Below are 15,712 nucleotides of genomic sequence, written 5' to 3' on the forward strand. Positions count from 1 at the left end.
AGTTGAGTGTTTGGTAAGAAGCTGAGATTTCTATTTCTGGGGAAGGGATACAATTACTCTTTTTAAAGAACTAGAATGATGTGTGCTGATAATTCATGTTTCAAAATCCAGATCCCTGGATTGGAAGGTTGGTTTCAGAGGCAATAGTGAAAAACTGGGGTTAGCTGGATTTTTCAAAAATAAAAAGATTCGTGGCCCCGGAGAAGGGACATAAACTTTCTGCACTTCACTTAACACACTGGGGCATGGAAGGAAGGGTTGGGATGTAGTACAGGCAACACAAACATGAACTTAACTGGTTAAGAACAGAATTTTTGAACACTCTCTATTCTCATTCAGACTATTTTAAATCTGAAACATTAGATTTCACCCACCTATGCTTGAAATCAGGATTTTCACACTTGAGTAAGCTTGAAGTAAAAACACATATCTTCTAATGTTTTTTACTTGGCCAGTCAATTTTTGTATTCCTTTTTCTGCTGTGTCAGATAAGAGGTCTTGGTTAAAAAATCAGTTCATCACTTGAGTTTCTCCTTGTGCAGCAAAGTCTGCAACTCATTATTTTCTTCCAATCTCTTCCTTTCAAAGTGTTCTCACAGTTCAGCATAGTACTGCATGATCAATCATGATCTGGGAAAGAACAGACACTGCTTTAAATGCTAATTGTGCTGCAGATCATTTGCGGACACTGAACGCACAAATATATGAACTGTCAAATTCAAAATCCCTCGGTATATTCTAAGTACTACAGGCTCTGTCCTGTATTATTGGTAGAATAATATTTATTAGACCTTCAGAAGTATTTGATTTATGAAATTGATCTCATAAGAATCACGCTGTTCTTACTGTATTTAAAGATGTGAATGGTATTCTTTGCTATGTTCAACAAATGGAGGATGTATAAGCACAAAGAAAATTTCATGACAAATAGAGACAGTTCAGATTAAAATGGTGTCACTAGATGGGAAAAATTAAGGTTGTTTTATTTGTACATGCCCAACTTTTATAACACATCAAGGCTGCAGGTGAGATGGTGAGATTTTGAACAGTATTTGATGTTTAGAGTTATTTATTTCTTTCTATAAAAATGTACCAGATCTGTTGAGGCATAGTGGGTCTCAGGTATTTTGTGACTTCTCTACAGTATTTCTAAACAGCTCCAGGATAGCTGAAACATAAATCTGTGGAGTGGTACAGTATGATCTTTGTGCATATCAGTGAATAAGGTACACTGTCAGCAAGATGACAACCTTACTTCTCTTTGCATTTCCCTTCATTGTCCTTTTCTCTAAAAAATCTGTCTTCCCATTGGCAAAGAAGTGAAGCCCTCTGGTTTGATTCTGAACAAGTTTTCATTGTACTTCAGTGTGAAAGTCCAGTTTGAACAGTAAGGATGTTGTTCTTCTGCAGTGAAAATTTTGTTAGACCTGGATTCATTGCATTTATTGCAGTTGCATCTCAGAGTCTTAGTTATATAGCATAAGGTTATATATTATATAAGCAGAATGAAGGCTCCCTAAGGAGCTCAGCTTCAATCCAGAGTGGGCAGACACTGAGAATGAATGGAACTGAGCCCATCCTCCCATTGTTAGTTGTAAGCAGAACCCACTTCTTTTGAGTACTTTGATATGATTCCCTTGTACCAATCACATCCTTCCCCCTCTCAGTATATAATTACCATTACATCAAGAGATTAAACAGAGAAAATGCATTTCCTGTGGTCTAACAGCTATAGCTCTTCTAAATAGTGTCCTCATGAAAAATTATCATTTGCTTCATCAGCACATATAGTTCATTAAAGTATCTTTTAAAGTGTATCCTTACCATTCTCGTATGACTGAAGCACTCATCAGTGAAACTGGTATTTTGGAATCCAAGACTGTTTTCACAGTAAAATCTGATCTTTTGGAGCAATAGTCCCATATGGACTCATTATCTGGAAGAGTGAGCTTATTAAATGGATGTATTGGAAAGGTCAATAGAATTGGAATTAAGGGGAATATTCCATGTTAGGATTTTTACAGGCTGTCTCGTGTATATGTATAAGAGCTCTTCTGCCTAATTCTTCCTAATTTATAGTATAATTTTATTGTAAGTATGGAAAAGTTGATTTGTAGAACCCTTCTATGCTAATCAAGTAAGAGATGTAAGAGATTCTCACCTGCCCTGTCCCTTTTTTCTTCTGTTTCTAGCTGTTTTACATGGTTCCAGTCACTCTATGTGTTGGTGTTATTAGTGCCTTCCATCTATCAGCCTTCACTATCCGAAAGAACTTGGCAGCCACTGGTCTCCTGCTGATACTCTTTGGGTATGTGATTGGAAATGCTCCTAAGGAATTATAGGTTGTAAGAAACAAAACAGAAACCTTTAGACTTGGTTTGTACCTGCTGCTGGATGCATGTTTTTCTCTTTTTGGAAGTGATTATGATTCGGTAAAAGATAGTGAGAGAGGAGGCTGAAACATGAGTTTGAAAGTTGCTCACAGAAGGTGGGGAGAGATTTGTTCACACATTAAAAAAAAACAAACTACAAAACAGAGAAAAAAACCACAAAACAAAACAAACAAACAAAACCAAATAGACAAAATAAGCCAACCAAAAAACCAAACCCAACAAAATTAAAACAACTGGAAGTCTCTCAAAAATATTCAGCAGGTATAACAGTCATTTGATGTTAGAAGATGATTGCATGTTGTCTTCCAGAAAATGAAACAATAATAAGAAGTCAGAATTTCAGTACTTAGCTATGCAGAATATCATGATAAAGAAAAGGAGTGGCTAACTTTTATTATTTATTTGTTTATTTATTAGTACTAGATATTTTCGCTAGTTCTGTAGAGTTCTTAGAATTTGTATTTCCTACAGGTAGTATTGAGCTGTCTGGAGATTTCCCTCCAAAAAGTAGTGTGTGAAAGTCCTCCCATATCACCTTCTTGCCTAGTTTCATGTGAAAAAAAAACAACTGTAAACACTTAGAATAGCAGAGGATTGATTTCTCTATAGCAATAGGGCTGTTGGGCCCTGAGCTCATTCAAAGTAAGGATCCATCTATTCTGTTCTTTTAACTGTTCATATGTGCAATCACAGGTAATGTGAGAAATGCTGAAGGTGAATAGTTATAGGATAGCATTCTAGGAAGATGTTTTTTCCTTATCTCAAGCAACTAATTGTTGTTATCTTTGTGGGGAGTAATGCATAGTGGAAAAAAATGGATGTTGAAATAAAGAAATAATAAAATATAACTGTTCCTTGAGAGAATCGCAGGGAAGGAAAGTAGAAAGGACCTTCTGCAAGATCAGGACATGCTCCATTCCAGGAATAATCTCAGATAAACACTTTTAAAAAAACCTTACTCTATTTCATCTTGAAATTGTTTTCAAGATGTCATGTCTCCAAGAACTCAATTTGTAGAAAATTCTTTCAGGATCTTCATAGCTGAATGTATTCTTTGAAATAACAGCCTAAGTTTATTTGGAGCCATACTTCGTAATTCTCCCTCATCAAGCACCTTTTCCATGCCCAGACTAGCCAAGTCCTCTCTAGTAAAAAGGCCCTCACAGTCTCTGGATAATTCTATTTAGCATGTTTCAGTTTGAGCTCATCTTTTCTGGTCATGAGTGGCTGGACTAGTGTGTAATATTATAAGGGTCATGATTCTAGGGTCTTGTAAATAATCCAGATGAAACAAAGTTCATGCATTTCTCCTCCCTGCATCATTCCTGTTTTCCTTCTCCTTCACTATGCGCTACCAGCTGATTCCTTCAAAACCAGAAAATTCTTATCAGTCTTAGTGAAACGACTTCACTAAACCTCATCCCTGTTCTTTTTTGTCACCTTTACAACTGTTGAATCTTTGTAGTTCAGTTGCTGTGACTCTGGTGTAACAATAAGCAGCTATAGAGACTTTAGTCAAGCAGCAAATGAACCACACAGCACACACATACCTGCTGAAGTCACAATGTTTTTTTGTGATGTGCTGTAAGCTTTGGTCCTGTGCCTGCTCTCAGGTGCTGAGAGTTACCCAGGCATTGCTTTAACCAAAATGTTGCATACAAATTTGGCTATTTCAGAAGAAATAATCTGTGACTGAAAAGCAGGACTGCTTTCTAGAAATATTTTTTTGGGTGACTGGAGGTCACCAAAGCATCTCAGCATAATCCTTCCTGTGCTGTTCAGCTTTGGCTGACATAACAGATATTGTAATAATTTTTAACAAGAACGGCTGTGTTCTCTATGTGTATTAACATGTATGAAAGACACAATAACTGTGGTCAGTAAGTTTGTTGTATCTCAAGGATTCTCTGCTAAATTTTGGAATTGCCACTCTTCCTACTCTAGCCTTTTCTCAGCCTAATGACTCTGTAAAATGTGAAGAATCTTATTGTGGTCATTTTATTCTCCACCAGTACTGTGCATGTTATTCTCATTTTTCTACATTCCATAATGCATTTTCCCTCTAAAAATTTATTTTTCTCTTCAGGGTACACTTTTGCAGCATTTCTAATCTAGAATAAAGGTAAAAATACTGCAGCTATATGAAAATGTTAAGATATCTGCCAGAAGGGTGTGTGCTTGCAAGAGTAATCACAGTTTCCTAGTGTGCTACTTTAAAAGAGGTTTTCTTAAAAAATATAATGGTATCATAACTAAACAGCATTTTATCCTCTTTTAACTGACAGCAGAAGTGTTTTATAGTGCAGCTGCTCTATGTTCTCTTATGCTTACAAAATAACAAATTACAGATGAAGCTGAAGGAAAAGAAAGAGAGAAATGTAGGTGTGACTGGTAACTATTTTAAAGGCAGCATTTGAGCATCACACAACTTTAGTATTCCGAAGGTCTTACTCATTTCTTAGTAGTTATAAGCGAACAAAAATTTGCTTTCATTTACAACAGAGTGACAGCACTCTAAATCATATCTCTTTCCTGAGTTGTTTTCAAGGATGGAGTTGTCTTCTATTTCTTGGATACTTAAAATCTTTCTTTGAGACCCAAACATTAACATTTAATCTTTATATTCTGAATATTCCCATGACTTCACAGTAGGATTTGAACGTTTTATTTCTTAAGGTAACGGATCTTGGCATTCTTATACGAAGAAATTTTATAGCTCATAATCTAAACTACTGTTTAATGCAATGAAGAAGTCAATTCATGGAGTTTTGGTTAGTTCCTCTTGTATTGAGCTCACTATTAGAACAATTATGTATGTATATATTAACACTTTATAAGAAGTAGTTATATATGCGATATATTGATATATACTGCATGTCTACTTACATACAGTAGAGTATAGTGACCTGTGCTCCTGCAGTCTGTATACTGTGTGTTTGATAGGATATGTCTTACAGTACATTCAATGGAAAATAAATTTCCTTCACATGACATTCAATTCCTTGGGCATTTTAAAAATCTGGATAGACAGATCTTACCCTTTATAAAAAATGAGTACTCCATTTTATCTAGACACTGTTTAAATTTCCATAGTGGAAGGTTCCTTCACTTTAAAGATTTGATATGAAAATTATGTAGCCAGAGACATGATGTTTTATCGTCATTGTGCTGTGAAGAAACTATGCAGTAATTTTTGATGGCTACTACTCTACTAGCTGGGTAACCATTTTTTTTAGTTAATAACAATACTAAAATGATCTCTATAAAATTTCAGTTCTCAGATATCACTAGACCAAATATTAGTTCCGGGTCAAGGATTAATGTCTTTTGCCTCATTTTTCTTTCTTTCTTCCTCCCTTCATTTTTTTCAGTCTCTCCTTCCTCTTTCGTTCTTTTTCTATGAAAGCCTTTAAGAAAAGCTCATTGCTCCATACTCATGATTCAATCTCAAATATTTGTTTTTAGTTCTGTCTCTGTGTAAGAGGCTTTCTAAGATTCATGGGTTTGCAAATACTCAGAAATTCAAAGGTGTGAGATTTCTAGAACAGTGCAAATAAATACATGCAGTTGATGTATACATAAATGGATCATATCTGCCCGCAACATGTCAAAATTTATCTATGAATTCATAAGGTAATTTGATAAATATATCCCAAATTCGTCTTTTCTTCTCAGTTTGTCAAAAGAGTAGTTTGCATATCTAAAAAATAAGGATGGCTTTTATTCTAGTAAGATAACTGAGGGTGTTTTTTTGTTTTGTTTTGTTTTTTGGTTGTTTTTTTTTTTAGATGAAAACCTAACTTATTTGTGATAATTTCATTTCTTTAAACTTTCAGATACTCAACTTTACCATGGATGTATCTTGTATCCAGATTCTTCTCAAGTTCAGATGTTGCTTTTATTTCTTACATCTCCTTGAATTTTGTGTTTGGCCTGTGTACCATGCTGGTGACTCTCTTACCTCGTTTGTTAGCTATAATTTCCAAAGTGCAGGTCAGTATAAAACCCTTGCTTTGTGTTACTCATAAGCGAGATGTATGCACACGCACGTGTTAATCACTTTCCTGTCCTAGTGTATACTAAATTGCTTGTTACCATCTTGAATTTTAATTTGTTTATATAAAAAAAATTACATGGTAATAGTGGAGAAACACTGTTAATTGAAACCTTGACATTTTCCAGACCATTAAGTTGTAATTGGCACATAATGGGAGCTGTTCTGCTCCATTGAATAGATCATATGTGTTGTAAAATGTTTTTGAATAATATTGATATAAGAGATAAGCTGTCTGTTTCTGGTATGCAACGCACTGTGTGAATAGTAATATGCATTGTCACTCCATTTATGTAATTTTCATTATTCAGAATGGTACTTAAGCAATTGAATGGAGAGGAGATCCAGAATATGTATGAATATCCATGCCTATACCAGGTTAAAAACTGGATGTTAAAGTAAAATAGGGGTTAGGTGTCACTCAAATTTGGAGCCAGATTTGGTGTTGACTTGGATTTAAGTTGGTGATTTAGAACTAATAGCATTCAAATATTAAAATTTTCAAAAAATAAAATCATCACAACAACATGTGTTTTATTACTGTCTGTGAACCTCATCTAAAGAGCCCTAGGCAGTCTAAAATACAATAAGGGATGAATCCTCCCCCAAAATAGCTTTTGAAATCTGTTCACCTTGAGTAAGATTTGAATGCTGTATCCAGATTGGTAAAATGTGCTTAATGTGCTATTGGAGGAAACTAATTTTTCTTTTTTTCCATTTTGTTTTTTTAAATTTTATTTTCCTCCACCCTTCTGTCCCCTATACCCCTTGCTTGCTGAATCTTCATACAGACTTTCCAGAACATCTACAACATCCTCAAATGGGTCTTCATCATATTTCCGCAATTCTGCTTAGGCCAGGGTTTAATAGAGCTTTCATATAATCAGATCAAGTTTGACCTGACCAGCAACTTTGGAATAGACTCGTATGTGAGCCCCTTTGAGATGAATTTCCTGGGCTGGATTTTTGTGGAAATGGCCCTGCAGGGAACACTACTTCTTCTTTTACGGCTTTTTCTTCATTGGGATCTCCTCCACAAACTAAGGTGTGTTACCATTTTTATTCTGCCATAGTGGACACTGAACTAATTTTTAAAGAAAGGAAGTGGTGGACTCCTTTGAACACCTGTGGGTAACTATTTCTGATAATATGGTGTGCCTGAATTTGTGGAAACAGAAAAGAAAAAAAAGAGAACAAAACAAAACCCATAAAACCAAACAATAGAAGTAGTCGCTATTTCCCTTGGGTTTTAATGAGTTTTGATCACCAAGCTTTAAGGGGTTGCAAACATGGAAATAAAACAGACTTACCCATCATACAGCAATGTCAACTTTGCCATGTGTCATTCATTGTCATCTTTTGTTTTAGGGCTCAGTGTTCAATCAACAACATAGTTGGCCCTTCAGAAGATATTGATGTAGAAATGGAGCGGCAGAGGCTCTTTGGTGGAAGAACTGGTAATGATGTCCTTCTCCTGTACAACCTCAGAAAGTGTTATGGAGGTTTCAGTAAGAAGAACACAGCTGTGGAAAGCATAAGCTTGGGAATACCAAGGGGAGAGGTAAAAAGGTCTTTTTTTTCTTATAGAAAATAGAACTTCATTATGAACAGTTGTTCAGACATACTCAAGATGTCTGTAATCAAAGATCTGCAGATATCAGCAGAAAAAGTTCAGTTGTAATAATTTCTGAAAATCAAAACCAGGATAAAAGCACAAGCTCTGGTGCTGTTTAAGAAGCAACTGTTTACTCATTTTTTTGGATTACAAATTCATCATAGCATTATTTTTTTTCTGCTTGGAAAGGAAAAAGCAAAGAATACCTAGCTGAATTGTAAACTGTGGCATGAATTCTGAATTTGTCACCAAAGCAAACTAGCAGTTGCCATGCTGAAAGCATCACAGTATATTTTAGTATGGGATATAATATACTAATATACTATTTCAATAAACTGGAATTTAGGAGTTCTGGCAATCCTAGAGGCTTTAGAACAGCATTTTTTCAGGTTCTTGTTTCTCATGATCTTGAGCCTTTTGGGAACTGCATATATTTATTTCAAAAATACTGACATGGAAATAGCAAACCAGAAGACATGAGATGCTAGTGTGTGGCAATGCAGGTACAGTAACATCTGGCCAGTTACAGATCAGTTGCTGGGTAACCAAGGTAACCAGGAGGATATTATTGTTGATTGAAACCTATTTATCTGTAGGAAAGCTCATGAAAAAAGTACTTGAAAAGTTATAAAGTGTTAAATGTAGACTTAATATGAATCCTGTCCTAACTTAAAAATATATACATTGCAGCTAGGGGCAATAGAATAATTAGGTTAAAAGTCAGTGTGTGTCTTGGCTGTTTGATGTTCATTTACTTACTCAGAGGGAAGCAGCTCATGAGAACTGAGAAATATTAACTCTATGGAGTCAGGCATCTAAAACAGGACTCAGGTTCAACCTATAATTTACTAACAATATGAATAATCTAGATACTGGGCAGGGTTCTAAGTAGAGGGCTAGAATCCTAAATAAGACATAAAAGAATTCAGGGGTAATCAAAATATTATCTGAATATTTTTTTAAAAAAACTGTTTTCCACGGGAAAAGGAATTTGCGCCTGCTGTATATACATATACAGCATATAACAGACATATGATAGAAATAGGAAAAGGGGAGAAACCACTGAAGAATTAATATTACTTACTTGTTTCAGCATAGCAAACTGATTGCTTTTGTTCCTATTTTTTGGTCTCTGTTAGTGTTTTGGACTCCTGGGAACTAATGGAGCTGGGAAAAGCACAACGTTTAAGATGCTGACTGGAGACATCATCCCGTCTGCAGGACGCGCTGTTATCAGGACTCCTACAGGGTAAATAACACAAGGATTGATCAGAATTGTGCTAATTGACAATGCCAAAGATCAGAGACCCATCATGTCTTTAGTCCTTTATACTACACTCTGGGGACCTGTTCCATTCCTTTTATAATGTATACTGCTTTATTGTTGTTTCGCTGCAGGAAAGCTCTTTAGCATCATTTAATTCCTTATGACAATTCTGTTAATTGAGAATAAACTTTTCTGGTACTAAAATAATAGACTCTAGAAAGCCTTGGTGTACAACCTTTTAAAAGTACAACAAAAATCTTAACATGTAGCATGTGCAGGTGCTTGGGCATATATACCCCATACTACTGCTGCACTGAAAGGTTTCCAGGTTTAGGTTGATGAGCAGTGCTTCAAGTGGATAATTTAAAAATGTTTTCTGACACTTGTGTTCTTCACAGTCATTAATTAATTACTTCATCAGTATTCCATGGATAGGAGGTAGTGTTGGTGATATTGAGGTGAACACTGATGGAGTGTTAAGTGAATAATGGACTGTTTGGTTTAGATGTAACCAACATTTACAATTTTCCCCAGCAAAATTGGGGAAATAAAGTTACTTTTCAGCCAGACCAAAGTGAAATGTGCATGTATACATATAAATATGTACACATATAAATATATAGATGTGTATTCTGGCCTAGTTAACAATTTTAATATTTCTCTTTCCCTAATAATGTTATTTCAAAATAACTGTGTTTTGGAGAAGAACAGGTAAGGGTTTAATTCAGAAAATTTTTAAAGCAAATATTTTGATATTTCTAACATGACATGTTTCATTTCTTTGTTTTAGAAATTAAATGCATTAATAGGTCAGTAATTGCTCACTTCTTTACAAACATAATGATCAGCGAATTTCACCTTAAAATGCAAGCAGCTTGAGTCACGGAAAATTTATTTTTCTTGAAAGTTCTTCATTTGACATGGTTGCCATCACCACAGCCAAACATGATTTTACGTGTGTTTTGTTTGATTTTTAATTAGCTTAAATAACAACTTTTTTCCATGAGAATCAGTTTAAAAACAATTTGATAAAAAAGAACTCCTAAAATGCCCATAAAATAATTACTATCATGAATAAGTACTGACTAAAGAGTTTTGGAAACATTCTTCAGAGAATAAGTGACAGAAGTGAGGCTTTAGAACAGTTAGAGACAATTTTAGTTGTTTCAATTTATAATTTCACAGAATACAAAATTTTTCAGATATTAAGCAACAATATCAAAAAATAATTTAAAATTAGGTTAAAATTAAATGAAAATTTGAAATGAAAAATGATTTTCATTTGAAATGAAAATGTTTGGTGTTCTTTGCAATTGGTGTAATGCTTTGTACGAGGATATCATGGAGCTTAGAAGTTTAGCCTGAATCTGAATAGGATTTAAGATTCACAGAAATAATATTTTCTGTAATATTTTTAATGAGATATTGTCCTCAAGGCAGTGTTTAAGCTCCCAGATTTGGTTTAGATTTTGAGGGGTATTTTTCCTCGGATTTTAGTGGAGTTTGCCTTTGGTCCCACCTGCACATTCCCAGACTGTATATGGCTTTCCCAATACAATCTGGTACCAGATATATATTTGGGCAAATGCTTTGATCTGGTGTAACATGTCTAAAATTTTAATAGCCACCTGAAAGCAAACATGAAGTCATAAGAATATATTTCATGATCATGTGTATTGGTGTTTACACTATGTTTATTGACTGTGGGACTTATTTCATCGGAACTCCTGAAGATAATTTTTAGAAGAACTACAAATCAGTTTAAAAATGTCTGTATTCCTTTTGCTAGATGTGTTATGTACCTGTGGCTAAACTGATAAAAATTCTTCTGAGGTCAATGTTAGAATGCTACTGGTATTTAACAATAGGTTAAATGCTCTCCCTGCACATGCTATGTGCTTCTTTCATTTCCACCACTGAGTGTTATAAGTCCAACATGAAAGCATACCTTTAGGCACAGTATTGTTCACCGTATACTAAAATACAGGTAGTGAAACTGACACATTTGGAAGGCTTGAGAGGAAGCCTTAGACATTTGCATTGTGTCCAAACCACCTTTGACGACATTAATTATCATCCTGTTTTAAGTTGGTGTCAGTCCAGATTATGCATTTGTATGTGTTTGAGTGTAAAAGCTGTATTCCCAAGGTTTCAAAATTTATGACTTATCTTAAAAGGGAAACTCAAGCAATAGCTGCAGTTACATGTAACTAAACTTGGGGAAACAACATCAAGCCTGGGAGAAGAGATTTATGTAATTTGTTTGTTCCCACTTCATATTTTGGTAGCTGCTGTTAAGCGGGTTCTGTTCCACTGTGTTGCTGCACAATTGAAAATCACTGGGGGGCAAATTTCTTGACTCTTCTATAGGTAAGAGTCTAACCATGACATGTCTGGAGAATCCGCCCATAATCATTAAAGGATGTCTGAAGTTATGCATCCCAGTGATTTTTAGGTGGCTTGATTTGTATTTACACCTGAAATAGAGGAAGTGGGATATCATGCTAAGAAGTGTTCTCCATTTCTTACTTCAGGAGTAGATTCATAGGTCTGGTATTCCTGGCACAGAGGATGAGATGAGCATAAGCTGAAGAAAGCAGTTGCTGGTGACAGCTGCAGACCATTTTCTGGTCAGCAGATCTAGGCTTCTTGAAAATCTAGGTCATTAAATATCTTCCATAGAGACATTAGCTCTGATAGTGATTCTTAATGAATAATTGATGCATCATCTTAGATGAAGATACTATCTCTGCTGGGTTTGACTGGAAGGAACAGAGCTTTTGTCCTCTGTCACCCTGAAAGGACAGGATACTGTAATCTGATGGACCCTTATCATGCATTCTTCATGATCAAAGAATGAAATCACTATGCAAAATTATTATTATTATTATAAACCTTGGAGAAATTAACTGATGTACCTCCATGCAAAAAATCCTTAATTCATAATAGTTCTTAACTATGCTTGAAAGTTTCTGTTTAAAAAAAATAGCAACAAAAACCTAAACAAAACCCTATGTATATTTTCCTGATTTCTCTTGTAATAGTTTCACTGACTTTGAAACAAAGTCACAAGTGTCTCTTTGACACAGGTGACTGAAAAACAGCCTTTAATTTTACAGGACACCTTTTACAGCTTTGGAGAACACAGGGGACTAGAAATGGAAGATGAGCTTTTTCAAAAGTGCATTTTGAATTGCAAAGCAGAATTTTGGGACTTTCAGCTTAAAGCATCCTGGAGGTTCATGGGGTTATATGGAAAGAGTCTAACACATTTGCAATCAAGTTGTATTCAGGGGGCTCCTTCTTGCTTATCAAAGAAAATAAGGGAAATGTACTTCTGAGTGGCAGCTGCCTTTTTAACAGGGCAGAAGAACAGATTCACATCTTCAAGTACTTCTAAAAGATTTATTTGACTTTAGGAAAATCTGAAAGAAAACTGTTGCTGTTTTCTTAACAAAAGCTAAGTAAAAAGGAAGAAAAAAATAGCTGTATGTTATGTAACAGTTTTCAATATCACTGAGATTCACAGAGGTCTTATTAAGTAGGAATGTTTATTAAATACTAGCACTAACTTTATGTCTTCTGCAAATCATATTTTAATTCCATTCTTCTTTATGGGGGCATTCCTTTGGGAAAGGGAAGGCTTCTGATCGGGTTTTATTAAGCTTTTCTTTTTTGATACACTAAAAAATCAAATAGACATTTTAAAAGCACTGTGTGGCTAAATTTTTAATCTTACCTTTTATATGGCAGACGTACATTTATAGTTTACAGGTTGAGCAGACCACTGAAAACTTGATTGCTTTTTTTATTTTTATATCCTGCTGCAGAAAATGTTCTTAAGCACCAGCTAGCCTTTGCAATCCCATTCTGGCTGTAAATGTGAGGTGATAAAGATAGTTCAGAAAGGGAAATAATAGGAATTTATCACCAACCACAGCCAAGCTCGTGAAGATAATAGCAAAATATGATTGACAGGGGATTTTGCCTTTTTTATTAGTTTGTGTACCTCATTAACATTGCCATTATCATTGACATATCTGTCCAAATGAAACATAAAACTTATTATCATATAGAATGTCTCTGTATTAGGGATATTTGCAAACACAGTATTAGAGAGTGCCAAAGACAGCAGCAGCATTCAGTCAGTTACTTTGGAAGATGTGGAAAGAAAATATTGATGTTGAAGTACCAGCAGTCCCTCTGGTCAAGGGTAAAAGTATTAAAAGCTAAAAGAAAAATGGTTAGAAAGGAAAATATTTTCATGAAGGTTACTTACCTGTATTTACAAAATATAGTGCTATAAATTATTAAGAGACTCTGGCTTTTGAACAATATCCATACAAAGAAGTTGTTGAATATGCAAAACATTTAACTGCATGGCCCACTTGACATTTAGAAGATATTTTGTGTTCTCTGTTGCTCTACAAATGGACTCAGATTGTCTTATGCTATCTCTACTGCCATAACTACATTGCCACCATTGTATGAGCTCGCTAATTAAATTCTGGTGTATAAGCCTACAGACATTTTTGTTATTACTTTTTCTGGGAAATAATTTGAAGACAATAATGTCTGTATTAAATATGTACTAAGAAAATCTGATACTTAAAAATTAGTAAAATTAGGAGAATAATGCAGATCTTCATTGTCTTTGAATCTCTGCCTCATTGATGTATCATCAGATGGTGTACATCTGTTCCACCATTTTTCTTTCATTTTTTTAATGTATAGGATAGATTTTTTTATGTACACTGTACATTTTTAAGCATACATTGTTGATTCTTTGTTTCCTTCCCCTTTCCATATTTGTGTCTAAAGGTTCTTCAGTCACTCTATATCATAAAGCCTCCCACAGCTTGGAAGAGAAAGTGTCAAAATCCTTTGACACAGTCAAAGTTTCCTGTCAAGATCAGTATAAAATAACAAATAATGGAAATATTGGTTTGATTGCCTTTTTGCACTCTCAGTTTTGCAGTCTTTGCTTTTGTGGTTTGTTGAATAGAGCTGGGTTTAAGTTCATACTTATAGCAAAGTCTCTCTTGCAGTGCAAAGGGAAGAAATAGGTGAGCTGGGTATCATCGTGTTCAGATGTTGCCCCACTGGAGCATTTGGCAGTCTTCCTCACATAATTAATTTATCTCCCACGAACTTCCATCTCTCTTCTGCACAGAGAGACCCTCCATGGCAGCAACTCCTTGTCCTATTTGAAATGTCAGTCATCTCAGCTGTTGAATTACAGTCATAGGACCAAAGAACTACTCTCCAAAGAAGGAAAAAGAAAATAATTCTTTATAGCTGAAAGTTGGAGTCTTTTGAAAGTTCTGATATTCATCTTGATAAATAATTAAAAATGTATTTCAAATAGCTTAGCTTGAAAAGCAGAATAAATTTACATCAATATAATGGCTGAGATAGCTGTTTTTACACTGTATATCAGTATAATTAGTTTAATTATAATTAAGCTATAGTTACATTCATTATATTTTAACCTTGATTTTTACATTAATTGAGCATTAGTATGCATGGAATTGAATGTTCAGTTAAGAGTACAATGGAATGTCTAACTACTTTTGCAATTTGTAAATTTATACTTAATTTTGCCTAATTAATTGAATTTATCTCTCCTCAGAATCCATCGTAAGTGCTATATATATATATAATTACCTTTATTTTAGCTGAATTCAAAACTTCAGAAAAAGTGAATCACAGTGCACAGTAGAGTTAAGAATAATTTTTTTTTCCAAAACCAGCCATAAGTCTGATGTTGAGGGGCTATAAATAATAGAATCACAGAATGTCTGAGGCTGGAAGGGACCTTAGAGCTCATCTACTCCAACCTCCCTGCCATGGAGAGGGATACTTCTCATCTAGACCAAGTTGCTCAAAGCCTCATCCAACCTGGCTTTGCACACTCTGAGGGAGAGGGCATCCACAGCTTCTCTGGTCAGTCTGTTCCAGTTGAATTCTGTCTGGAAACTTGAAACTGAGGTGTACATTTGAATAGCACCCCACAGCTACTTGTAAGCTATGGAACAAATACAAACCAAACCTAACCTCTGTAATAAACAGAGGAGTTAATTGTTTCTACTGTTCTGTGGTGAAGAAGCCTGAGAGGGTTTGTAATCGGTACTTAAATGTTCTTTCTCTCTTTATTTATAAAATGAGCTGACTTTTTTTTCTTCTTGCATGTCCTAACGTTTATAGGAATGGCCTAGTGAGAAGCGCTAGCATGCTGATAATTAAAACCCAGAAAACTAATGTCTGTTTTTCCGTAGCTCGAGAGGAAAAAAAATCAGCATTTTGCTGCATGTTAATCTATATTTCAGAAAATATTACAACAATATATTTCCAGTTTTGTTCTGATTACATAACATATGCAG

At 34.9% G+C, this 15,712-nt stretch overlaps 1 protein-coding gene across 1 annotated transcript in view; it reads left to right on the forward strand.

The window, feature by feature from the left end:
- Nucleotides 1-15,712, forward strand: part of ABCA13 (ATP binding cassette subfamily A member 13) — a 161,822-nt gene that overhangs the window by 115,254 nt on the left and 30,856 nt on the right. The window contains exons 42-46 of the mRNA XM_030444664.1: nucleotides 2,193-2,308; nucleotides 6,230-6,386; nucleotides 7,239-7,492; nucleotides 7,816-8,008; nucleotides 9,202-9,311. Of these exons, the coding sequence (XP_030300524.1) occupies nucleotides 2,193-2,308; nucleotides 6,230-6,386; nucleotides 7,239-7,492; nucleotides 7,816-8,008; nucleotides 9,202-9,311 (830 nt within the window). The remainder of the gene's footprint in view (nucleotides 1-2,192; nucleotides 2,309-6,229; nucleotides 6,387-7,238; nucleotides 7,493-7,815; nucleotides 8,009-9,201; nucleotides 9,312-15,712) is intronic.

Source organism: Calypte anna, chromosome 2 (genome assembly GCF_003957555.1).
Source record: "Calypte anna isolate BGI_N300 chromosome 2, bCalAnn1_v1.p, whole genome shotgun sequence".
NCBI classification, from domain to species: domain Eukaryota; kingdom Metazoa; phylum Chordata; class Aves; order Apodiformes; family Trochilidae; genus Calypte; species Calypte anna.